The sequence below is a fragment of the Malaclemys terrapin genome, chromosome 3 (assembly GCF_027887155.1).
Source record: "Malaclemys terrapin pileata isolate rMalTer1 chromosome 3, rMalTer1.hap1, whole genome shotgun sequence".
NCBI classification, from domain to species: Eukaryota; Metazoa; Chordata; order Testudines; family Emydidae; genus Malaclemys; species Malaclemys terrapin.
The window spans coordinates 5,594,401-5,619,994 of NC_071507.1; the positions used below are offsets into that span (position 1 = coordinate 5,594,401).

Here is a 25,594-nt window from a genome sequence, read left to right on the forward strand (position 1 = left end):
GCTCTGGATGCCCCAGCACCGTGTTACACATTGGCATTCTGAATATTTGTCTTTCATTGTGTGCATTCAGTAACTGTCATGCAAAGTCAATTCTGTACCTCCCTGTGTTCACTGTCTCTGAGTCCATACTGCACTGAAAAAGAGATGTGTGCATAAAGGGTGTTTGTGTATACATGTTGATAGAACCTGTCATCTTTTGTTTATTGTGTTTTTAAATTTTTATAAACCCCAGGAATTAAATAATTTTCATACAAACCTTTGCCTGGAACTTCCCTTGACGTAGTCCAAAAGTTGTCTACCCCCTTCTTTCTTCTTCAAGGTCCTCCTGAAAATATGCTTCTTTAAAGAGGCCTGTAAACCATAGGCCACCCCTCCACCTGATATACTGAAAGATAGTCACATAAAAAGTAATCCGTACAAAATCATGGAACTGACAAGACAACTTTTTATTGCTACCCTTCTTACCACATCCTTGTTTGCATATCATATGTTCTTCTTCGAATGCTTGCTCATGTTGATTCCATTCTAGCTGTGCGCGCACCCACGTGCACAGTTGTCGGAGACTTTTGCCTTAGTGGTATCTGTAGGGCTGGTTGTGGCGCCCCCTTGAGTGCCACGCTTATGCGTCGGTATATCAGGTGGCTCCTGCCCTACGCCCCCTCTGTTCCTTCTTACCGCCCGTGGTGGTTGGTCGGAGAGCCTCTTTCCCTTGCTTTGCAAGTGATCAGTGTTTTTTTTTCCTACTCATCGAACCTCATGTTCCAGCTGTAAATAGTTTGTTTTTTATAGTAGATTAGTTAGTAACGGGGCAGCTCCAGGCACCAGCGCAGCAAGCGCATGCCTAGGGCAGGAAGCCGCGGGGGGCGGCCTGCCAGTTGTTGTGAGGGCGGCAATAAGGTGGCTTTTGGAGGCGTGCCTGCAGGAGGTCCGCTGGTCCCGCGGCTTTGATGGCGGGGATGCTGATGCCACGGCTCCGGTGGACCTCCTGCAGGCATGCCGCCAAATCCGCGTGACCAGCGGACCGTCCGCAGGCTCGCCACCGAAAGCCACCTGCCTGCTGTGCTTGGGGCTGCAAAAAACATAGAGCTGCCCTTGGTTAGGAAGTAGCTGTTAAGTACTATAGCTAGTCAGTTAGGGTCCTGGTGGGTACTTTGCCCCAGGCAAGGCATGCCCCGGTCTCCAGGTTTTAAGCCCTGCTCTGACTGCAACAGGCCTATGCCTGTTAGTGACCCGCGTGGCAGCTGTCTGAAGTGCCTGGGGGACTCCCACATTAAAGAAAAGTGTCGCATCTGTAAGAACTTTCGTCCCAGGACACAGAGTGCGACATTCGCTTGAGGGCCTCCTCATGGAGGCCGCTCTTTGCCTAGCCTCAGGAATGCCCAACACTTCAGCCTCAGAATGTAGCGCACCCTTGGCACTGGGCTCTTCCCAGCACCAATTCCCTTCACCGGTGCCCAAGAAGAAGACGAAGAAGAGGGATCTGGCACTGAGCAAGTCGGACCGAGGGGCATTGGGCAAATGACCATGCTTGGTCTGCCCACCCACGCCAGAGACGCAAGGGGACACGCTCCCAAGAGGACCTACTTACCCCCCTAAGGGATCCACCAACAACTCCGGGGAGCGATAGGGGACCCAGACTGATGGCACAGTGAACGCCTTCTCAGCTCCCGGCGCCCAGAGAGCAAAGGACTCTCCCACTGCAGCCAGCACTGTGTGTGGCAATGAACCTGGTGAAGGCTCCCTACGAGGACAAGCCATCTGTGAAGGCCTCCCAGAAGGCAAGTGAGCGTCACCAGTCTCCAGAGCCAGGGCAGAGCCCTTTGTCATCGTGCCCTTGGTCTCCGCATCAGCCCAGGTCACCGGTGTGCCACTACTGGTCGCTGTCGCCCCACTCCCGGTCTCCACCCTCACACCAGGCTTTGCCCAGAGGGAGGCACTGGTCACCCTACAGTCGGCACCGGTCATCTTCGCGCTGACAGTAACAGTCACCGAGCCCTTTGGGACACTCCCCAACATGGCGCTGCTCCCACTACTCCTGTCACCAGTCTGACTATTCAAGGCACCAGTCACCCAGGCCCTGCCCTGGTCACCAGAGGAGGATTTCTCCAGCTTGGAGAGGGAGTCCAGCCCCTCACTGAGATAGCACCGTAGCAACTGGGCTCCGGAGGTTGCATCCACCGCAGCGATGCTGACCTGGCAACAGGGCTTGTGGCCAGCGCAGTGGCCTTACTGGAATACCTGGGTCATCCCGGTTATGCCGATGCTCCCATCTCACGAGTCCTCGGTTGCCGCATCGGACAAACCCCACAGAGCCAGTTATCTCATCATAGAAGGCAATTAGGTTAGTCAGGCATGACTTGCTCTTGGTGAATCCATGCTGACTGTTCCTGATCACTTTCCTCTCCTCTAAGTGCATTAGAATTGATTCCTTGAGGACCTGCTCCATGATTTTTCCAGGGACTGAGGTGAGGCTGATTGGCCTGTAGTTCCCCGGATCCTCCTCCTTCCCTTTTTTAAAGATGGGCACTACATTAGCCTTTTTCCAGTCATCCGGGACCTCCCCCGATCGCCATGAGTTTTCAGAGATAATGGCCAATGGCTCTGCAATCACATCCACCAACTCCTTTAGCACCCTCGGATGCAGCGCATCCGGCCCCATGGACTTGTGCTCATCCAGCTTTTCTAAATAGTCCTGAACCACTTCTTTCTCCACAGAGGGCTGGTCACCTCCTCCCCATGCTGTGCTGCTCAGTGCAGTAATCTGGGAGCTGACCTTGTTCGTGAAGACAGAGGCAAAAAAAGCATTGAGTACATTAGCTTTTTCCACATCCTCTGTCACTAGGTTGCCTCCCTCATTCAATTAGGGGGCCCATACTTTCCTTGAATTTCTTCTTGAAATATCTGCAGGGCCACCACCTCGTCATCTGTCCATACGTTCAGGTCTCACTATGCGCTTACCCAGCAATCCCGAGACGACGCTGGCTTCGGTAGAGCAGTGCTGCAAGACTGTGAACTCAGAGTCCACCTCTCCTCCTTCTGCTTGTGAGTCACCTAAAATGGAATTGACATAAGCAAGTACTCAAAGAAGAAAAAATGGTTACCTACCTTTCTAGATGTGTTGCTCATGTCCATTCCATTACCCAACTCCTGCCCCTCTGTCAGAGTTGTCGGCAAGAGGGAACTGAGAGGTCATAGGGCCGGCAACGCCTGATATACCAACGCATGAGCACGGCACTCAAGAGGGCACCACAGCCAGCCCTACGGATACCACTAAGGCAAAAGTCTCCGACAACTGTGCACGTGGGCACGCTCACACCTAGAACGGAATGGACATGAGCAACCCATCTTGAAGAAAAACAGTTACAAAAGGTAGGTAACCGTTTTTTATGGGACCTATCCTTATGCAGATGAATAGATTTATGGTAATACTCACCTGAGTAAAATTACTTGCACATGTTGGCAGGATTGAGCCCTTACTTTGTAAGCTGTTCAGGGCAGGGACCTTGTCCTCACATTTATCCATAAATACCTACGACACTGCTAGAGTTATACAAATAATAATAAAATCTCATCTGTGGTACAAAGAATAATTGCAGTTTTCAGAATTCTGCTTTTCTTCTAAATTTTGTATTGTTCAGAAAAACATTTTACATTAGCTCAGAAGGTGATTTAATGGCATACTTCTCTTGAATACTAAGAAAATACAATCATGAATGGAAAAAATACATGTTTTTTCTCTTTAGGGATATAATATTGAAATAGATTTATGTGTCATAATCTAGCATTTGATTCTGTAGATGAAAATGGCTCAGTTTTGAAACATTTAATGTTTTGACATTTGTTAAAGATTACCTATTGAATTTCAGAAAATGTCATGAAAAATTTAGTAACTCATTGTTTGATGCTGCTTTAAGACAACCCAACACATTTCCAAGATTCTAATAATTTTCTTTAATATGAGGGTATCAAGACCTTACCAGCAATGGCTGATAGTCAATAAGCATATTTGAATATTACTTTCATTTTATAATTCCAGTGATTTACATTATCAACTGTTTTGTTTATGTGGATATTAAAACCTCTGTAAAATTAACTCTTAATACACTGACTAACACATATCAGTTTCTGGGCATTTACGTTCATAACTCACCAAAATATCAAATTGAAAATGTGTGAGGTCTGCATATGTTGTTTATAAGTGTATACCCTCGTTATTCACACCTGGCATACAAAATTAACAGGTCTGACTCTCTGCTCCCTGTCTCAATACTTCTAAAAATGTTCTTCCTTTCATAGAGTTTTCAAATGAATTTATACTTACAAATGTTTTGGTCTTTGCAATTCTTAATTTAAAAACAGAGTCAGCACAAAACTTGATGCTGTAGAACGTCTGTGGCATAGATTGTTTGTTTTGTTTTTTCCAGCTGGCAATCTACTAAATCTTGCATATAGAAATTGATGAAGGCTCTAAATGTTAAACTGCATGTGCTGAAAATCATCCAAAATTAGTCAAATTATGGAAATATTTTATACTAATCTATTTTTTCTGTTTTTAGTAATTATTTTAAGTAAAGGAATGACATTAACAAGAACTGTGTGAAAAGACAGCTGTCATTTGCAGATGTTATATTAAAACCAAATTTCTTCTGTGATTCATTGCCACTTCTAATTAGAGGGATTCCCCTGATGCAGGGGATTTATATTATTCCTTTTGTCCGTTTATTGAATGACTGTCTCAGTCACCCACAAAGCGGTTGCAGAAGAATAATAGAGGGTATTTATTTATGTTATAAGCCCCAGTACAGATGGAAAAAATCCATAGATTAAATTTTGATAATTACTACTAGCTCCGTTTAGTTTTTTTCATTTTGATTTTTGTGGTGGAGAAATTAGTTCATGGTTGACTTATTCTGAAAATCAGTATCTATTATAAATTTTTAATATTCTTAAGATTTTTCATTTTTCTTTTAACCGTCCATATTCATTTTATTTGTGTGTGTATCCACACATTTTTCCAGTTTACAAATGATTTGGGCTTCTCCATATGTTGTGCTTATTCTAGCATTTACTTGTGATGGTCAGAGGTACTGAGAGTACTGCAAGTTGTCAACCTACATTACGTGTTCAGTTCCTTAGGGAGAGATTCTAAACCAATGAAAGGTGTTGCAGTTCTAACTCATGTAACAGGGCGAGCCTGTCAGCATCTTGCCTAGATGTATCTATGAGATACTGGTTTTAAGATGGGGTTTTTTGGTTTCTTTTTGCCATTACTGCCCCTTTGCTAAGAAGCTAATTACCTTGGGCCAGATCATTCTTTTTCCTTATAAAACTCACCAAGGGGGGCTGTACAGGGGAGGGGAACTCTACGTGAGGTTCCACTTGTAAGATTCAGCATAGATAAATATCTAGCTTGAATATCATAAAGTAATATCTACCAGAAGCACACTGCCGCCTTCAAGTTCATAGATGAACTCTGCAGTTATACATAATATGAAAACTAAGCACATTTAAATCTTAAAAAGCTTATGAAAATATTTGTTTACATGTTAGATGTGCTGAGGATAGCTATGTAGTGTTTAGCCTCTCAGCAAAATGTATCCATCTTACATGCATTGAATTATATCTAATACTGTCTTGGTTTCTGTATTGAAGCTATCACAGTAGTATCTGAATGGTGAGAGAAGGAGTTCAAGTTAGAGTTGGTTGGTTGGGTGATCTTGACTGAATTTGTGGTGTCTATCTAGTGACTGAGAGCTGGGGTTGTTGGTTTTTTGTTTGTTTGTTTTGTTTTTTTAAGATGTAAATTATTTTAAAGCATCCTTGAAGATACAGCTACATATTTTCAAATAATTCAATTCTCATAGGCTTTTTTAGTAATGTATTTTCCTTACATTTTTATGAATTAATTTAAAACAGGCCTGGCCTTGAAGAACTAATAATCATCACATCAGACTTTGCAGAGCTAATGTTTCTAAGCTTTGCAGAACTTAGAAACTCTACAACAATGGCCATGTGTGTCCATGACCCTTTCCTGATGTGGCTGTCTCTCTCCATTCATCTGCACACTAGACCCCCTTGGGGACCCATGTCTCTCATTTTTCCTCCTCTGTCTTCCTGGACCCCTTGTCCCTGCTCCATTCCTGAGCTTAGGAAGCCCACAACCTGTGGGCAATGAGCACCATGTTCCTGACCTGTTAGACCTTGTAAGGTATTTATTTCATGTATTTCAATGTTTGTGAACATTGCATGCAATAACTAGGGTCCCAATGTACAGTTGAGGGTGCAGGATTGTGGCCTCGATCTGAACCCAGAAATCTACCCTAATCTATTTTTAAATACCAATCCTCATTTAGGTCAACAGAATAAAACACTTTTTATTAGGACTGTTGATTAATCGCAATTAACTAATGCGATTAACTAAAAAAAAAATTAATCGCGATTAATCGCACTGTTAAACAATAGAGTACAAACTGGAATTTATTAAATATTTTGGATGTTTTTCTACATTTTGAAATGTATCAATTTCAATTACAACACAGAATACAAAGTGTACGGTGATCATTTTATATTATTTTTATTACAAATATTTACACTGTAAAAATGATAAACAAAAGAAATTGTATTTTTCAATTAACCTCATATAAGTACTGTAGTGCAATCTCTTTTTCATGAAAGTGCAACTTACAAATGTAGGTTTTTTTGTTACATAACTGCATTCGAAAACAAAACAATGTAAAACTTTAGCGCCTACAAGTCCACTCAGTCCTACTTCTTGTTTATCCAATCGCTAAGAGAAATAAGTTTGTTTATATTTACGGGAGATAATGCTGCCCACTTCTTAATTACAATGTCACCTGAAAGTGAGAACAGGCGTTCGCATGGCACTGTTGTAGCTGGTGTCGCAAGATATTTACATGCCAGATGCGCTAAAGATTCATATACCTCTAAATGCTTTGGCCATTGTTCCAGAGAACATTGTAAACAAGAAGCAGGCAGCATTATCGTCTGCAAATGTAAACAAACTTGTTTGAGCAATTCACTGAACAAGAAGTAGTACTGATTGGACTTGTAGGCTCTAAAGTTTTATGCTATTTTATTTTTGAATGTGGGGGGAGTGTTTGTACATAATTCTACATTTGTAAGTTCAATTTTCATTATAAAGAGATTGCACAACAGTATTTGTATTAGGTGAATTGAAAAATACTATTTCTTTTGTTTTTTACAGTGCAAATATTTGTAATCAAAAATAAAGTGAGCACTGTACACTTTGTATTCTGTGTTGTAATTGCAATCAATATATTTGACAATGTAGAAAACATCCAAAAATAGTTAAATAAATGGTATTCTATTACTGTTTAACAGCACAATTAATTGCACAATTAATCGTGGTTAATTTTTTTAATTGCTTGACAGCCCTACTTTTTATACTTAGCTTAATCCAATCTTCCATTTAAGTTTACTTACCAGCTATACCAGATTCTTGACCTCTTTGGGGAGTTTCTCTTCTCTTGCATCCCTTGGAGACTTCAGTTTTACTCTTGTTACCTTTTTCGTTAAACTATACTTAGGGTTCTAGACAGGAAGCAGGTCCTTAGTTTCAATTCCAAACTCATGACTACACCCCAGTGCTATGGTTTATGAGAATATACCTAAAGATTCACTTTATTCAAAATGGGTTATGGCGGTCAGTATCCAAATGGATGTTTAAATTAGGGGGGAGGGCTGGTCCCCTTTGGACAAACATGCACTGGCTGCATCTAAAGGTCTGGGGCATAAGAGGGTAAAGCAGTCCCCATGGCCCATGCTAGACAAATCACCACCTAACAGATTTGCGATACAGTATCTAAGCTATTTCCACATTGTATCTTAATGCTACTTTTATATATAAATGCAAATACTGACAGTTGCCATCACATTTTTCTGTTCTTAACTTGAATCTGTGCTGCAGTTTAAGCTATAGCTTTGTGCTCAAGCAAAAATTATTATCTGAGGAGGAAAATCATGACAAAAAAACCTGCTTTGCAGTACTTACCAAAACTAAACTCTACTGGGTATGAATTTTCTTCCATGTTCATTCACCTACCTTTCTTCTGATCTTAGCCCAAGTGATGGGATAAAGGAGAGACTACATCCCTAACACATATGCAGTAGGAACTATTCTAACAATCAATTTTTTTATGTCTGCAGTCAGACTGAAAAACTATTTATTAGTATCTTCCTGGTCTCCAAGAGAGATGGGAACTGATGGTATCTGTGAAGAATATCCAGTGGCAAAATTTTAGGTATACAAATATATAGCTACAGCACAATGCCAGATCTGAACAAATGTATGTTTTCTTGAAAACAAAATATTGTCATGTATGTCTTACTAGAAGATTATTTGGTACATATAATAACATGCTTATTTTGTTTCTGTCGTAAATAGTGGAAGAGGCTCATTATAAAGAGATAATGGGTCAGATATTTTTAATTTTTTGTAATCTTCCCTTCCAAAACCTCATTGATCCCTATTTGTGTATTGCAGGATTTAATATAATGTCCTCGGAATAGATTTTCAAAGGCACAAAGGGAAGTTAGGTGCCCTACTCCTTTGGAAAGTCAATGGGGACTGAGTACCTAGTTTCCATTTGTGACTTTGAAAATCTCCGTCCACCCCCAGTGATACCATCAAATTAAGACTGGAGATTGCTGTGTCTGAAAATGCGATCACTTTTATTTTTTGGTTTGCAGGTCCCATTTTTTGGTCCTCTTTTTGATGGAGCAATAGTGACTGCAAAACTGCTGCCAAGCCTTATATGTGCCACGTGCATTAATGCCAGCAGAGCTGTGAAATCTCTCATACCCCTCTACCAGAGCTTGTATCCTTTCCTTCTGTGCATTTTATGCAATTTAAATGTAGGAATCATAAGTACAAATATTCTCCTGATAGAGGTAAGTGCGAATGAGATCTCTTCAGTTGGACTTTATGCTAAGAACTGTGCATCAGGAAAATGTCAAAGCTTTCTTCATATCAAGCAGCATGTTTTTAGACTCATTCTTGCTGGGCTTTAATCTGATATGGTATGCTTTAAAAATAAAGGATAACAATACAAGCATTTTTGGACTTACCTGTTAATTGCAAAGTCAACAGGTATACTGTTAGATATAATGGTGCTTTAAACTTTAAGAGGGAATAATTTACAAATTTCTGTAGCACGAGAAAATAATTGTTTATATTAGCTTAATATTTACAAAAGGAGCCCAGTTCTACTCCCTTATGTAATAATGCAAGTAATTCCACAGTCTTCTTTGGAAATCTTCACATCAATAAGATAGGTAACATTTGGCCAATGGTATTGATATTTATCAGTCTTTATGTTCATTTTTCATTTTACCCACATTGCGTCTTAGAGTTTTGAGAACACATTCTTCCAGCAGTAGTTATAGGTAACTGGAAGGCATGCTTCAGTATTGTAGAATTGTGTAGTGTGAATTATTATTCTTGTGTGGTATGCAGGCTAATCACATAAAATCACTTGTTACTTGACATTCTGGTTTTCTTTTCTCTTAATGCCACTAATGTTATAAAATTACTCTAGTGTGCTTCATTAACCACATTGCTAACAGTCCCATATGTTTCTATGGATCAGCACTCATCTTATTTCAGTTTATTTTGAAGGCTTTTAATTTGGGGGCTTTTGAATTATGTAATGAGGAGTGCCTCGCTTGATTTTCTTGAGATGAAACAACTGGAATACTCAATCTTTATGATGAAGGAAAGATGGCTTTGTTAGAGTTTATCAGAGGCATTTACATTTTAGGTTCAATTTTTCTAGTTACTATGGCTATGTAAGAAATAGTAATTTTTGTAGAAGAGCTGAACTTGATTCATTGTGTTTGTGGAAAGCTTCAGAAATGAAGATTTGCATAAGAATTAAAGAAACTAAATAACATTTTATTACCTTTTTTGTTTTTCCTCTTCAGTTTAAACCAGGTGAAGTTGTCTGGAGTTGCACAGGCAGGCCCACACAATACCTTAGTTATAAGATTATGTCAGTACTTAAAAGCAGACTCAAAACTCTCTAGCTTTTTCACTTTTGTGTCATGAGTGGGTAATTCAACTAAGTACTACTGTCAAAGTAGTTCCTTCTATCTGTAACCTTGACTGTATGAGCAGATGTGTTAAGCTGTGTCTGACAATAAAACAATCAGTCTAGTGTTGCTGGTAACCTGAACACAGTAACAGAGATTATAAGAGTGAAAAACATGCCATTATCTCTAAGGGAAAAAATGATTTTTGACACAGTAGGAAAACAGAAGATATGATTTGATGTAATGTTCATCCTTGCCCTTTGTCCCTCCTAGATTTTCCTATAATAACTTTCTCAGCAGGCTAAGTAGAATCTGTCAAGTTTAGTCTTTATCTAGTGGTCACTGCTCTTTCTCAGTGGTGAGGGCTAGCTCAACTGCCATCTGCTTATTTTTTTCCCTAGTGGGCAATCAGTGGACGTATTTCAATGTCTAGAGTGCTGAAAACTGGAAGTTTGCCACTTGCTATGGTTACAATTCCCAAGTTAACCAATGATTTTAAAATCAAATCATGGTCATTGGATATCAGGCCCAAAACCTATTTCTCTAAAGTTGAGCTCCTTCACCTAAAAACCAATGATACATAGCAAGTATAAGTACTGTAGCATTTTATAACTTCAGCGCACTGTATACATGATAAAACACATATCTTAATAGTTTATGCTTGTGTGTCAGAGTCTGTGGCATAGGTAGTGATATACATATATGTGTGCATGCACGCACACACAGGCTTGGATTAGTTTTAAAGAAAGAGCTCAGATCTGATACAGTTACCTTATGAGAACCACTTGACTAATCCCTCGCACTCTACTGTGTGTGTCTGTGTGTATATCTATCTATCTATAATGTATATGTATGTATCTAACTGTGTGTGTGTATGTGTGTGTAATAGCATTTGAGGGTGATATGCTGGAGTCTGAGGGTGACTGGGTTAAGAAGAAAAATTTTATTTTATATAAATAAATATATCCATACAAGAATACTAGGGATAAGTAAACTGGTTTTCATAAGGAACTGTATCATTCAGCTGTTTCCCCAAAACAAACCATTTTTAAGGTTCCTATTAAGGTAACAGTACCCCATAAACAGGTCCCCAATTACTTCATTGTCACAGCTCCATCCCCCTAATGTACAGAGAGATCACCGTGACTTTCATCTCCCACAGGCCTTAAGCCTCTCTAGAGTCTCTCCACACGCCATAGGCATTTGGTTTTCACCAGCCTGCTGTGACCCAACCTTTGCCAGGCCTCTTTCTCGCTATACTTAAATGCAACACACACAGAGACTAGGTATGATGCATGCCACTGTACCCTTCTGGGGGCATTGTGAGGTCTAGCTGCATCATTACTTTGCACATGTGCACTTTGGCATCAAACCGTACTGTGCATGTGGTAATGTGATGTGAATGGAAAGTAGAAATACTGGAGCCTGACAAAGGCAGCTGCTGGACCTCACAACAGGTAATGTAGTGGGGAGGTGACATTAGAGAAGAGAAAAAGCTGGAGTAGGGTGGAAAGTCCTAAGCAACTTTTATTGGATGTGAGAGAGAATAAAGATTCCTCTTTAAACACAATGTAAAGGTTTGGTGACTTTCTTAAAGGGACAGAACATTTTGTTGGAGACCCCTGCCAGAGGGAGTTCATTGAAGCAAGTGATTGCTGGTGGGGAAAACAAGATAGAATAGAGCACTCTAGGGACCTGAGGATCTGTCAGCCTGTTGGGTGAAGGAATCTGTCAGGCTATCCTTTGGAAATAGGAAAGAAATGGAGAGGGATTGACAGGATAAGCTCAAAAGGTTCATATATACAAGTATAATTTTCCATGCACCTATATGCTCATAAAATTCTTATACCAAAAGGGAGAAACTTCAGGAATTAGTAATATAATGAAAAGCTTGATATGTGTATGTTTCCATAGTTTTCATATGTTGTATTTTGGTGATACCCAACCCTGGCGTTTTGAGAGTGACTGTGTTAAGAAGAAAATTTGTGTTGGATTACTAACTAAACATGTTCCTTGGACAGCACCATCTGATTTTTAAACGGAAGTACTTGAATACAGTAGTGATTGAGTTATAAGATGTGAGAAGATCAATGTCCTCTTTTCTTCTAAAAAGGGAAAGAATAATCATCCTCCTGATAATTATCTCCCAGCGATTCCTCGTGAAAAAAGAATTGCTCCAAACCCCAGTAAAATAATACAAAAAATACTGAGAAAAACTTTCTAAGCATCTACAGGTTAATAGAACCATCAGCAATGGGATCATGAGTTAATCATGAACACATGTTGCCAGATATATTTATTGCATTTTTGACAGAATTACAAAAAACGGTAGTTTCAATAACTGTACAGTGTTCAAATATTATTGAAGCTTTTCTGATGTCTCAGGAAATCTTACTCTCTTCATTTAATTAGATTTTCCTAGGTATGGACAGTGCCACATAGACTGGAAATGAACTGAAGAACTGTAACCAAATTGTAATGATAACGATGTGTTGAGGTGCAGGGATGATGTCTAGCAGGTGCTGAATTTTATGTCCATTATGTCTCATTTACATCCTTGTTTAGGGCATGATTTTTACAATGCTTATGCATGCTGAGTAACTAGTCCCACTTAATGGGACTCCTGTCATGAGTAAGTGCTACTTGGCGTGAGTTGCAGAATTAGGCCCTGAGATCATAAGTTCTTTGGGGTTCAGTTTTTTAAAGTGACCAAAAAAAATGGGCTAGTTACCATTTTAATAAAATTTTCAGATGATAAAAACTGCAGGTGTTCCAAAATTAAATGAGGAAAAGGAAATAGATCCTTTTGAATTATCTAGTAAGACTGGAAATAACAAAATAAGATTAAACTTGGAAAAACACTAGTTAAGAAATCTGGTGTGAACATAGGCATGGGAAGTAGGGATGCGGGGGATGCCTCAGCATGCCCAGGTTCTGCGCCTGGCGTTCTGGCCGTCGGCTACTGCCTAGGGGCTCTGCTGCTGGCCTCAGGGTCCCGCCGATCCCATGCTCAGGGGCTCCGCTGCTAGCCCCAGGGTCCTGGCCCCCGGCCCGCACGTGGGGTCCTGCCCTGCTGCCAGCCCCGGGGTCCCTGGGACTCCGCACCCACGCCTAGCTGTGGCCCTGCCCCCTCCCCCCGCCGGAGTCATGGCCCTGCTACTGGCCCCAGTTCTGGGGGGTGGTGAGGGCACGGACAGGGGCTAGAGGGATGCAGTTCAGCACTCCCACTCCAAAAACTGTTCCAGCACCTCTGGGAGTGAACTAATTAAAATATTCAATGGAAGGGGTAAACCCAGAAAGCAATAATGCTAAAATAATTAAGATTGAGATTAGACAGCAAATTAAACATGACTTTGCACTGGAGATATGACACCAGAAAAAGTTGTTGCAACTTTAGGGTACATATATATAAAAGAAGTGCATCTCAGAGCTAGGATTGCCAACTTTCTAATTTCTGAAAACCGAACACTACAGCCGGAGAGCTGGAACCTCCCCTCTCCCCACCTCTTCCCCCGAGGTCCCGCCCTCATCGCTCGCCGCTCCCCCCTCCCCCCTGCCAACTCCCTTCCTCCTCGCTTGGTCCTGTTCACCTACCTATGCCCTCCGTCCTCCCCCCCGCCCCAGCAGGGCTCCCTCTGCTCCAGGGCTAGGACTGGGCAGGCAGGCTCCCAAGATGCAGGTAGGAGGCAGTCCCCGCTGAGCAGGGGCTGGCATGGGTTGATAACGCAGCACCTCATCCCTTGGCCCCCCCACCCATGGCAACTGGACTTTTGGTATCCAGTCAGTACATGTGACTGGTCACTGTACAGATCCCCTTTCAACCAGACTTTCTGGTTGAAAACCAGAGACCTGGCAACCCTACTCAGAGCATAGAAAAAGTACAAGCCATTAAAAAGTCAACCATTACTACAAAGTTACTAGAGATGCTTTTTATTCTGTGTATAGGTGGAAACTGGTAATCTGATACTATGGTGTGGTAAATGATAGCCATGCAGAGCATTGTGTCTCCGCTGAGACCATATCTGGAATATTTCAGTTAGTTCCGGGCAGCTCAGTAGCAGTGAAATATTGACAAATCTGAAGGCATTCCGAGAACAGCAACAAAAACAATTAGGGGGCTTCAGAAATGTGTTTATGACCTAGATTTGGAATAAAGTAAAAAATTGCATTACGGGGAATGATAGTGGAGTCAGAAACATGGTGCAAAGATCAGAATAATTCTGGGGACAGGACAGAATTTAGGGACAGGACAAAAAACATTTATTTCAAATAGCAGAGTTTGCTTTCATTTTCACTTTACATTTTAAACAACATGCAGTGAATAAAATGCTTGCACTGCCTAAGGGGAAGTTGATCTACATCTCCTAAATAGTGGGCTGTAAAGTCCTGGCAGCCTCATGCAAATAATGGCAGCTGAAGTCACTTGTTGGAAAGTCTGTAAACTCTGGTTACAGCTGCACTTATCAGTAGCTATAAGGGAAGTGTAATCAGCCACCGAGATTAATTTGCATCTCAATTAGAAAAGAGTCAGGAGGAAGCACTAGGGTCTGTTGCTAGAAGGTTGTGGAAGAAATCTCATCAGACACAAAAGCCTCCCAATACTTAGTACTCCAGCTGAGTGGAGGACAATATCTGAGGTTTAGTTACCATGGGTACCAGAAGCCTGCAGAGCCACAGAAGAATCTAGGGTTTGCACTGTAATCATTTGGTCATGATGACTCAAATTCCACTGTTGTACCCAAATATATTTTTTGCTATTAGAAAGATGTTAAAAAGTGGGAAAGGTAAAAACTTCAAAGAGTGTATGTGTGTTTTTTCCTATTCTTAAATAACTTTTCATATTGCTGCAGTGACTTCTATGTTTTAAAGCATTTATTAGAGCATGGAAAGCATTCAAAAATGTGCCAGTTAACTGACGTATTCAAATTTTAGTGTGTAGCTGCTGTCTTATATCTCAAAGCCACTCATGAAACTGGTTCATTTACACAATTCAGACAGAGTGATGACATCACACAAAACCAAACCAAAGTATATAGTTGAACTCAAGTTAAGTTAAATAACAAAATAGAGCATAGAATAGTATTCTTTGAAAGATCTGAACCCAACTTCTCTTGAAGTGTTATATAGTTCACGTGTCCGGTATTAGCATACATTTAAATGTACTCCTGAAAATGAGAGGATTATTTGTAAAGCTTCTAGAAATGTCTGGACTCCTGGCTTTAACCCACGCTAAGGAGTGCTCTCAAAAACATGAAGATGTTACTAAGTGCTAGCTGATATACTTTAGGGAGTAGCCTCACTATCATGCTCAGTCTTTGAGGCAAGAATTTTATTTTACATGTGTTTTAATGGCTAACCATAAGCTTTCTGCTTAGTCATTAAAACACATGTAAAATATGACATATCATAATAAGAATATAGTACTAATATGCAAACCCGCTAAAAATTGCTATATACTAACATAATAAGTATTACATATGAGTTTGAGGGTTTCAAAACCATCTTCTGTTTCCTGGAGAGAGGAAGGAACCAGTAATCTTCAAGAGATATCATTCCTGAGTACTCTTTCAGACTAAAACAATTGACTGCAGATAAACAAAAGATCCTCCTAATCAAATGGCAATTAAATCTGAGGTTGCTAATTGTCAGTACCATCTTGAAAAGAACATAATGCTATAAGCAGCATGTCCTAGGCATTTATTAGGAGTAGGGTTGATAAACAATGTATGTGTAAAACTAAAGCTTTAAATCAGTTTAATTACACACAAAGAAAAAGGCAAGGCACAACAAAGAGCATGTAAAATCTATGATGCAATGAAAAAGGCATCCATGTGAAAAGAATCTTCCTTCTGTGTGGTCTCTTCTTCGGGGTTATCCAATAGTTTTTTAGTCAATTTAGGATTCCCTAAATGTATTTTCTTTATAAAATTTACTTATAAGCATTTTCTAATGACAGCAATGCACATTTTTGCTAAATATTGTACACAAAGCTCAGAAAAATATGCTATATTTTTATACTGTCAGTTTCAGAGGATTCAAACTGCTTCTTGTTTTAGCAGATGATGTAGCTTCTGACTAGAACAGCTACATAGACACGATGTCAGATATAGATAAATTCTTGTAATTCAAGACTTCAGGTCAAGTTGCTGCTGTACATCTAACTTGTCTTTGGTTTTATGTAAAGCAGGTGTGGAAGTAGCACATCTCCCAGTTTGGCCTGGACCTTCTAGATCAGGATTGAGGCAAATTGGTCATAGAGATTAAGGCCAGAAGGGACCACCAGATTATCTAGTCTGACCTGTACATCACAGGCCACCAACAGCAACCAGAATCCCTACACTGAAGCCAATAACTGAACTTAGACCAAAGTATTACAGCTCACAAAAGACTAAACTGTTATGTGCCAGAGGCAGAGAACAAGAGGGACTGAGGTGCAGCACTGCCAAATGTCCCTCAGATGGCAGGGAGTTGACTAGGTGAAATATATCCAGATAATCCCAAAAAGTAGCCTGCACCCTACAGAATCATAGAACTGGATGGGATCTCAAGAGGTCATCTAGTCCAGGCCCCTGCACTCAAGGCAGGACTAAGTATTATCTAGACCATCCGTGACAGGTGTTTGTCCAACCTGCTCTTAAAAATCGCCAATGATGGAGATTCCACAACCTCCCTAGGCAATTTATTCCAGTGCTTAACCACTCTGACAGGAAGTTTTTCCTAATGTCCAACCTAAACTGCCCTTGCTGTAATTTAAGCCCATTGCTTCTTGTCCTATCCTCAGCGGTTAAGAAGAACAATTTTTCTACCTCCTTGTAACAGCCTTTTATGTACTTTAAAACTGTTATCATGTCCCCTCTCAGTCTTCTCTTCTCCAGACTAAACAAACCCAATTTTTTCAGTCTTCCCTCATAGGTCATGTTTTCTAGACCTTTAATCATTTTTGTTGCTCTTCTCTGGACTTTCTCCAATTTGTCCACATCTTTCCTGAAATGTGGCGCCCAGAACTGGACACAATACTCCAATTGAGGCCTAATCAGCGCGGAGTAGAGCAGAAAAATTACGTCTCATGTCTTGCTTACAATACTCCTGCTAATACATCCCAGAATGATGTTTGCTTTTTTTGCAACAGTGTTACACTGTTGACTCATATTTAGCTTGTGATCCACTATGACCCCCAGATCCCTTTCTGCAGTACTCCTTCCTAGGCAGTCATTTCCCATTTTGTATGTATGCAACTGATTGTTCCTTCCTAAGTGGAGTACTTTGCATTTGTCCCTATTGAATTTCATCCTATTTTTTTCAGACCATTTCTCCAGTTTGTCCAGATCATTTTGAATTTTAATCCTATCCTTCAAATCACTTGCAACCCCTCCCAGCTTGGTATCGTCCGCAAACTTTATAAGTGTACTCTCTATGCTATTATCCATGCTGAAGAGGAAGGCAAAAAACTCCCAACATCACTGCCAATCTAACCTAGGGGAAAATTTCTTCCTAACCCCCCAAATGGTGATCACTTTCCTGAGCATATGAGCAAGAACCAGTTAGCTAAGCATCTGAGAGAGAATGAATGGTGCTTGGTGAAGCAATGTGTAGAATGACCATCACATTAAATTGTATATCTCACAAATCATGGTATGAAATTTCAAACTACTATTAAAATGACTTTACATTGTACTTGAGGACAGCAGTAAGTTCCTCCCCTTTTTCTCCTCTTCTTCTTTCTCCCCCAAATAACAATTGCATCAGTTATACTTCAGGGCAGGGGAATAGAGGGGAGTCTAAACATCTAATATAAACAAAATGTAATTGTGTGGAGCTGCTATAAAGTTTTCATAGACAATTGTTTGAGAAAGACCTTCATAAGTCACTCGCGACTCCTCTGCATATGTGTGACTCAGCCATCCCAAAGTCATGGCAGTAAAAATTTGAGAGAGCCAGTCCTTCTCTAGATTTACCCTTGTCTAAGAAGATTATGTTTTGGAGCCTAATCGAGTAATGTAATAAGAAAAAAAAATGAAATTTTTTGGAGAGTTAAGTACTTTATATTAAGCTATTGAGGCCTTATTTGGAATATTGTAAGATTAAATTGCTGTTTCTGCTAACTCTGCTTGGTTTCCTTGTGAGAAACCAGGCAATATCTAGATAAGCTACATGATCATATTCTTCACTACCAAGTCCTGTGTTCTTTGGATAGGAGTCCCCCCTATGGATTAATTTGAGAAATGACTACCAAAAGTGCTAGAAAAAATAAGATAAATAATGGTATATTATGTGCAAGAGAATTTCAAGAAGCTGGTTTTGTTTGTTAGAGAAATATCTGAGCATATGGTAAGGATACGAAGTGATGCTTGTGAGGATCAAGAATTGGTTTGGGCAGATTTTATGGTGCTGCAAGTTTCAGAAAATACACAGAAGTTTCTCAGTCCCTTGTATTATGGAAAATACTTATTTTTGGCATATACGGGAGAGACACCATCTAAAACAAAAGCAATAGGATCACTAGGGCTAATTGAAAACAATCAGAATGTCAGAAAAAATAGTATGGGCTAAACTAGTGTTTGTACATGTAAATTTAATAAATAAAGCAATTAATAAAACCTAAACTGGCCTGTTGCTGACTTCAAGGCATATGCTGATGAAATTATGTAAGGAGAGATCAGGTTTGTTGGAACCCTGAGTCCATATAAAAATCTGATTTAACCAACAATGGATTCTTCCGCGATATTGATTTCTTGTATTTAGCCCAGTGAATTTCAGGCTGGCTCCTATTGTTTTTTTCTTAAACAATACATCTTCTGTCTTGTATATAAAAATACAATAACTGAAATATATAAAACTGGAATTTGCTGCTGCTGGAACACCTAGAAGAAATATATACACTTGCAGAAAGTCCATAATGAAAAATATTTATGTACTTGGCTTTTGATGGAATCCAGATCTCATACAGTATGGAGAAAGGTTAAACATGGTTTATGTATTTGTAATTTAAGTAAGGATAACTTCTGACAATGGCACATGTACAATGTATTTTTGTGCTTTCCTCCAGATTCTCCTAAATGAACTGTACATTAGGAAGGTATTTTTGAGCATCCTTTTGTTCCCCAGGTACTGTTTCCTAAGTTACCTTGCAGTCATTTACAATGGGCTAACATCATTGAGAGTTCAGTTTACAAACAAGGTTGTATCTTAAGATGCACTCATACTGTTCTAAATCTAAATTGCTATGTTCTTTTGAATCTTAGGTACTAGTTTTATCCTCTGGAGGTGAAGGTGCAATTCAGTCTGCAGGTTTCAGGGACTTAAGTGATATTTGTTTCATAATTTCACATTGACTGCCACAAAGATTTTGAAGTTTCAGTGACCTCACATCATGCACATACTCTCAGAATGCAACTGAAAAATACGGCTTTGACTTCAAATCCAATCGGTCTGATTAATTTCCTAGCTTCCTAAATCTAAATCAGTTCTGGTCATATGTGATTTACAATTGGGCCGCTCAGCAGGAAATTTTATACCCAGGATACTTTGTCCCATGTTACATGTCAGCCTCCTAGAAATGAAACCATTCCTGGATTATCTGTGGATCACACAAATCTGGTGTTATGCAAAACTGTCTTTGTACAGTCAGTGATGCTTTACATCGCTTAACGAGAAAGGATAAACTCAGCCCACTTGTGCTGGGAAGCTCTTAAGGTTTGAAATAGGACAGAATCTAGTGAGGCCTTTCTGCCTGCTTCTAAACTTGAGAGAAGAGTATCTCATATCTTGCCTCTGAAGAATGGCCACACTGATCCATGGTGAACTGGATCCTTGCGTGGGACTCTGAGAGAGATCACCTGGCTTGAGCCTGAACTTTAAGAGGTGCACATATATAATTGGAGCATTCACTTCTTCGATGGAAATGCCTGCATGCTTATCCTCTGATAGTTCTGGTGAGTAAAGTCCTTTCTAACTTCAGAAGAGACTGTGGTGCTAAAATCTGCTAGTCTTCTATTGACTTTGGGTATTGACTAGGTGTCTTCATTGGTTGGATGTGACCATAGTAATTCCCATCCAATTTACTGTTTCACTAACTCTCATTGCTTAGAACAATGTAAAGAAATCAAATGTTTGGGTACGCATCTGAAGTTCTGCCCCAGGTTTTCCTAACTGCTTGCAAGACATCCACAGAGCATAAGATTTACAGTCTGTTGTCTTCATGGGACACAAACTGCTTGATATGCTTTCTGCGCTCTATGGTAATCTGACTCTGGTCTCCTAACTATTTCCTTAATAGTTTAACTACAGTTTCTGTTTTCAGGGACCATTAGATGTTAAATTAATATCTGCTTTGGATTAATAAATACATGGTCAATCTAAAGACATCTTTTTAAAAGCCTCATTTCAGAGGACATCAACAGAACTGATGCTGTTTTCTTTTCTTTTTGAGCCACTTGATTCCTGCAAATTAGATTCCTGCATATGTTTATAATTTCATTTTGTAAAATCTCCACTACGCTACAGTACTGGATTGTCTCCTGTCTTCAGTAGAAATGGAGATAGCCCAACCAGTAACTCTACCACACCTCTTCCTCTTGCTTGCTAAACTCATTGCTTTTAGGAGCAGAGCAAAAAGGTTCCAAATGTTTGAAAATACTAACTGTATCATTTATTGGTTTGGGTTTTTGTTTTTTCTATTGTATAAATAAAAAGTAAAGCTGAACCACATTTCACTGGGTTAGCAAAAAAAAATCACTCCCAGTATGACAGCTTGTGGTGTCCCACCCCAGGGTTGGGATTTTTTCATCCAGTTATAAACCCTGAAAGTAGAGAGTGATAATGAGTATCTTCTCAAGTTTAACTTGAATGTTCATACTATTCCACTGCAAAATTATATATTTGTGTATATGTCTGTATATACATGCACACAATAAGAACACCCTCTTGATTTATGTAATAGCTGAGCATTGGATGTCATCATTTCTCTCCTCAGATGTTAGAGAGAGTTTGTAATCCTGCAGATTAGTAGAAAAGTCTGATAATTAATCATAGAAGATTAGGGTTGGAAGAGACCTCAGGAAGTCATCTAGTCCAACCCCCTGCTCAAAGCAGGACCAACCCCAAGTAAATCATCCCAGCCAGGGCTTTGTCAAGCCGGGCTTTAAAAACCTCTAAGGATGGAGATTACACCACCTCACTAGGTAACCCATTCCAGTGCTTCATCACCCTCCTAGTGAAATTGTTTTTCATAATATCCAGCCTAGCCCTCCCCCACTGCAACTTGAGACCATTGCTCCTTGTTCTGACATCTGCCCCCACTGAGAACAGCCTAGTGCCATCCTTTTTGGAAACTCCCCTTCGGGTAGTTGAATGCTGCTATCAAACCCTCCCTCACTCTTCTCTTCTGCAGACTAAATAAGCCCAGTTCCCTTAGCCTCTCCTCGTTAGTCATGTGCCCCAATCTCCTAATCATTTTCATTGCCCTCCGCTGGACTTTCTCCAATTTGTCCACATCTTTCCTGTAGTGGGGGGCCCAAAACTGGACACAGTACTCTAGATGTGGCCTCACCAGTGCCAAAAAGAGGGGAATAATCACTTCCCTCTATCTGCTGGCAGTGCTCCTACTAATGCAGCCCAATATGCCGTTAGCCTTCTTGGCAATCAGGGCACACTGCTGACTCATATCCAGCTTCTCGTCCACTGTAATCCCCTTTTCTCTTACTTCTAGTACAGTCGTTGGGCACATGAGCAATTCTTAAAGATTTATCTGCTATAGCAAATACAGTATATAGAACCTCAGAATTACGAACACCAAAGTTACGAACTGAATGGTCAACCACACACCCCATTTGGAGCCGGAAATATACAATCAGGCAGCAGCAGAGACCAATAAAAAAAGGAAATACAGTACAGTACTGTGTTAAACATAAACTATTTAATAAAGGGAAGGTTTAAAAAAGAAAGATTTGACAAGCTAAGGAAACAGTTACTATGCTTGTTTCATTTAAATTAAGCTAGTTAAAAGCATTTTTTTCTTCTGCATAGTAAAGTTTCAAAGCTATATTAAGTCAATGTTCAGTTGTAAACTTTTGAAAGAATCACCATAACATTTTGAAATGTGTGTTACCTGCCTTTTTGAACTATAAGAAGAATACCATTGTGATCTTCGATTCGGATGGTGATTTGAAAATCAAGGAAAAAGCCTAAGAATCTTTTCAGAAAAGTTTTTTTTTTTTTTTTTTTTTAATCCAGTGAAATTTGTGCCTTCAAGTTATATAGATCATGTTAAAAATTAGTATGAAATTCTTAACTGTATCAGTGTAGCTTTGGCAATTATTTGACATGGCACCTGACAGTTTTCTGCTGAAATGATCAGTTCTGACTCTCAGGAGCATCTATAGTCAGTCTCTGATACCTTATCTACAGAAAAGCAACAGATTTAACTTGCCATGTTTAGCTTCTCTGTCAGCTATTGTAACCAGCTATCACAAGACAGGTTGGAGTTTGAGACAGGAGTAGTGGTCTAGTCACACCAATTTCTGAAGTATCCTGATGAATGCTACAGTAGCTCTAATAGGTGGTGAAAGGAGTACTGACCTTCATTTTGAAGTGCAGTTTCCCTGCTGAAGTAGATCGATAGTTTAGCTGTCTGTCTCTGCTGCTTGCCTTCCGTTCTCACAGTGAGAACCTTCTCCAGGCAGCAATCGATAGCTCTAATCTGTTCCAGCCTGTAATAAGTCATGCGAGGCAAAGCATTTAGGTGGCATTACATGGGATTGTAGAGGCAGCTCTTCAGCTCTTATTCATAGTGCACTTCTTAGACTTGGAGAGAAATGTATTGCATTCCAGTGGTACTGTATAGTTCTGTATATATTTGCTTCCACAGATTCACACTGAAGCATTCATAAACATCTAAAACTTTACATTTCAGATACATTTTTCCTTCCTCTCTTGTACTAATTGACTGCTCATCTTCCCTCTTCACATATCTTGGATGCAAATTCCTTTTCACTTCTGAGGCCTGGTCCACACTAAGCCCCCAGTTCAAACTAAGATACGCAACTTCAGCTACGTGAATAACGTAGCTGAAGTCGAAGTATTTTAGTTGGAACTTAAAAGTACTTACCGCGGGTCCACACGTGGCAGGCAGGCTCCCCCGTCGACTCCGCCTACTCCTCTCACAGAGCAGGATTACTGGCGTCGACGGTGAGCACTTCCGGGATCGATTTATTGCGTCTAGACAAGACGCGATAAATCGATCCCAGAAGATCGATTGCTGGCCGCCGAACCAGCGAGTAAGTATAGATGTACCCTTAGGATCATCAACATCCCGAAAAATCAGTGCGATCTCTACCCTTCTGTATCTCATGTATACAGTGTTAAGAGAATTAAGAATTGAATTGAGAGCCAGAGCAATAACCCAGAAAGCAAAGTCCTCTTTATTCATAGAACAGGTACAACAATTACAGTTCAAACTTCCAACATCCCTCAGCCTTGTGATAGGAGGGATTGTCTCCAGTATTGAATAGTTTAGTCCTCCTGCCAATTCATTCTTGTTCTTGTTCTTTGAAATCTCTCATCATAACAGGAGCATTGCTCCTCTTCATTGATTTCAAGACTCCTTTCGATTCCTTAAAATCATTGTTGACACTATAGTCAGGGTTATCAAATAAAGACTTCCAGGTTATATATATCCAGATTGTATTGTGAGTGCACCACCCTGAAAAAGGTTATTGGCACAGAGGCCTTTGTTGTCGTTCCGTCCCCTGTCCCCCACCTCCGCCCCCATATTTTCATATGCCTAGAATTAACCCAAAACAATCCAATTAATCTTTCCACCATGACTTTGAACTTCATTACCCGTCACCCCATTTAGGTGATGTGAGCTTTGCAAGACAACTGAGCCTGGTCCCTTTATTGGTAAAGGCACTAGTCTCAATATGAGAGTGCTTATTTTCTACATCTCCCTGTTTTTGATGTAGTCATTAGTGCTGTAACTCTTGACAGTGATGTCATTGATATAGTTCCAATCCACTGGTAGAAGTTTCAATTGCCCTCCTTAATGATGATCTCCATATGTGCAGAAACCATAATCTCTCCAGTAAATAGTAAGCAATTTTAAAAAGGTTTTTATTTGTGATATTGGTTTAGTGTAACAGTTCATAAAACAGAATCTCTGGTTAACTAATGTTCTGGGTAGGCTAAATAATTTTAAAAACCAATAATAAAGTAAGTATGTGAGATACCAAGTCATTCTGTGAAACTGGTATAAATGTGGAGTAAATTCCAGTGAATTAAAACTTTTGGCCTAAATATACAGTAAACCTCTGATTCAAACTGAGAACTGGAAGGTCCATTGTGATTTTAGATGCAATATAGTCTACAGAAATGAGCACAGGGTTTGGATTTTGGAATTATGAATTCTAATCCTAGTTCTGTCATGGAAAACACTGTTGTTTTACACAGATCGCTTTCCCTTTCTGACTTATTTCCCCACCTGTAACAATTTTATTTATACAGCACCATACACTTCGCAGGATTTTGTTAGTTGTTATGTGTATAGTGCTTTAAACATGCAGGTCCCAGTCCTTGGATCAGGCTGAGGGTATGTCTTCACTACCCGCCGTATCGGCGGGTAGCAATCGATTTATCCGGGATCGATATATCGCGTGTCGTTAAGACGCGATATATCAATCCCCGAACGCGCTCACCGTTGACTCCGGAACTCCACCAGAGCGAGGGGCTGTAGCGCAGTCAACGGGGGAGCTGCGGCCGTCAATCCCGCGCCATGTGGACCCCAGGTAATTCGATCCAAGATACTTCGACTTCAGCTACGCTATTTGCGTAGCTGAAGTTGCGTATCTTGGATCGATTTCTCCCCCCCCAGTGTAGACCAGCCCTGAGTTCCACGTAATTAACAGTACGCCACCTTTGTTCTCCTTGGGTTGCTTGAGGTTGGTTTAACCAATAATCGAGTAAAGGGAACTTCACTGTACTCTAATTTGTACTGGCTGGTAATAGCGCTCCTGGGGTAATTATAACATGGGATTGTCAGTGCTCAAAGGTGAGCAGGCCTATCCCAGCCATAGCCTGCAAAGGGGGATTGTGTAGGACCCACCACAAGAATATCCTCAGTTGCATTTAAGGTAGCTGTATAGTCTGTTTGCATGACTCTGAAGCTAGGACTCAGCCTGTAAAGAGCTATAGAAATACTAAACAGTAATCCTCAATTTTGAAATGCCCATTGCTGTTTGTTGAGTAGTGATTTCTTCGGTGAGTAATTACATTGATTTCAGTAGTGTTACTCACAGAACACAATGCAACTCAATGTAAATTAGCAAAGTTGGGCACTCTTTAAGAGAAATATAGTTTTATTTGTAACACTAAGTTCATACTACATAGTAAATGTACTGCAATATATTTTCTTAAAATAATGAAATATTTGTATTATGAGCCCTCACTACACATTGTTCTTAGTATTAAATCTGTGTTGGAAATTATGGTGAAACAACAGAAGTCTGTTTACAATATCAGGTTTGCCTAT

At 40.1% G+C, this 25,594-nt stretch overlaps 1 protein-coding gene across 2 annotated transcripts in view; it reads left to right on the forward strand.

The window, feature by feature from the left end:
• Nucleotides 1–25,594, forward strand: part of RALGAPA2 (Ral GTPase activating protein catalytic subunit alpha 2) — a 271,768-nt gene that overhangs the window by 173,512 nt on the left and 72,662 nt on the right. For both annotated transcript variants that reach the window (XM_054021951.1, XM_054021952.1), the window contains exon 37: nt 8,731–8,858. In XM_054021951.1, coding sequence (XP_053877926.1) covers nt 8,731–8,858 — 128 coding nt within the window. The remainder of the gene's footprint in view (nt 1–8,730; nt 8,859–25,594) is intronic.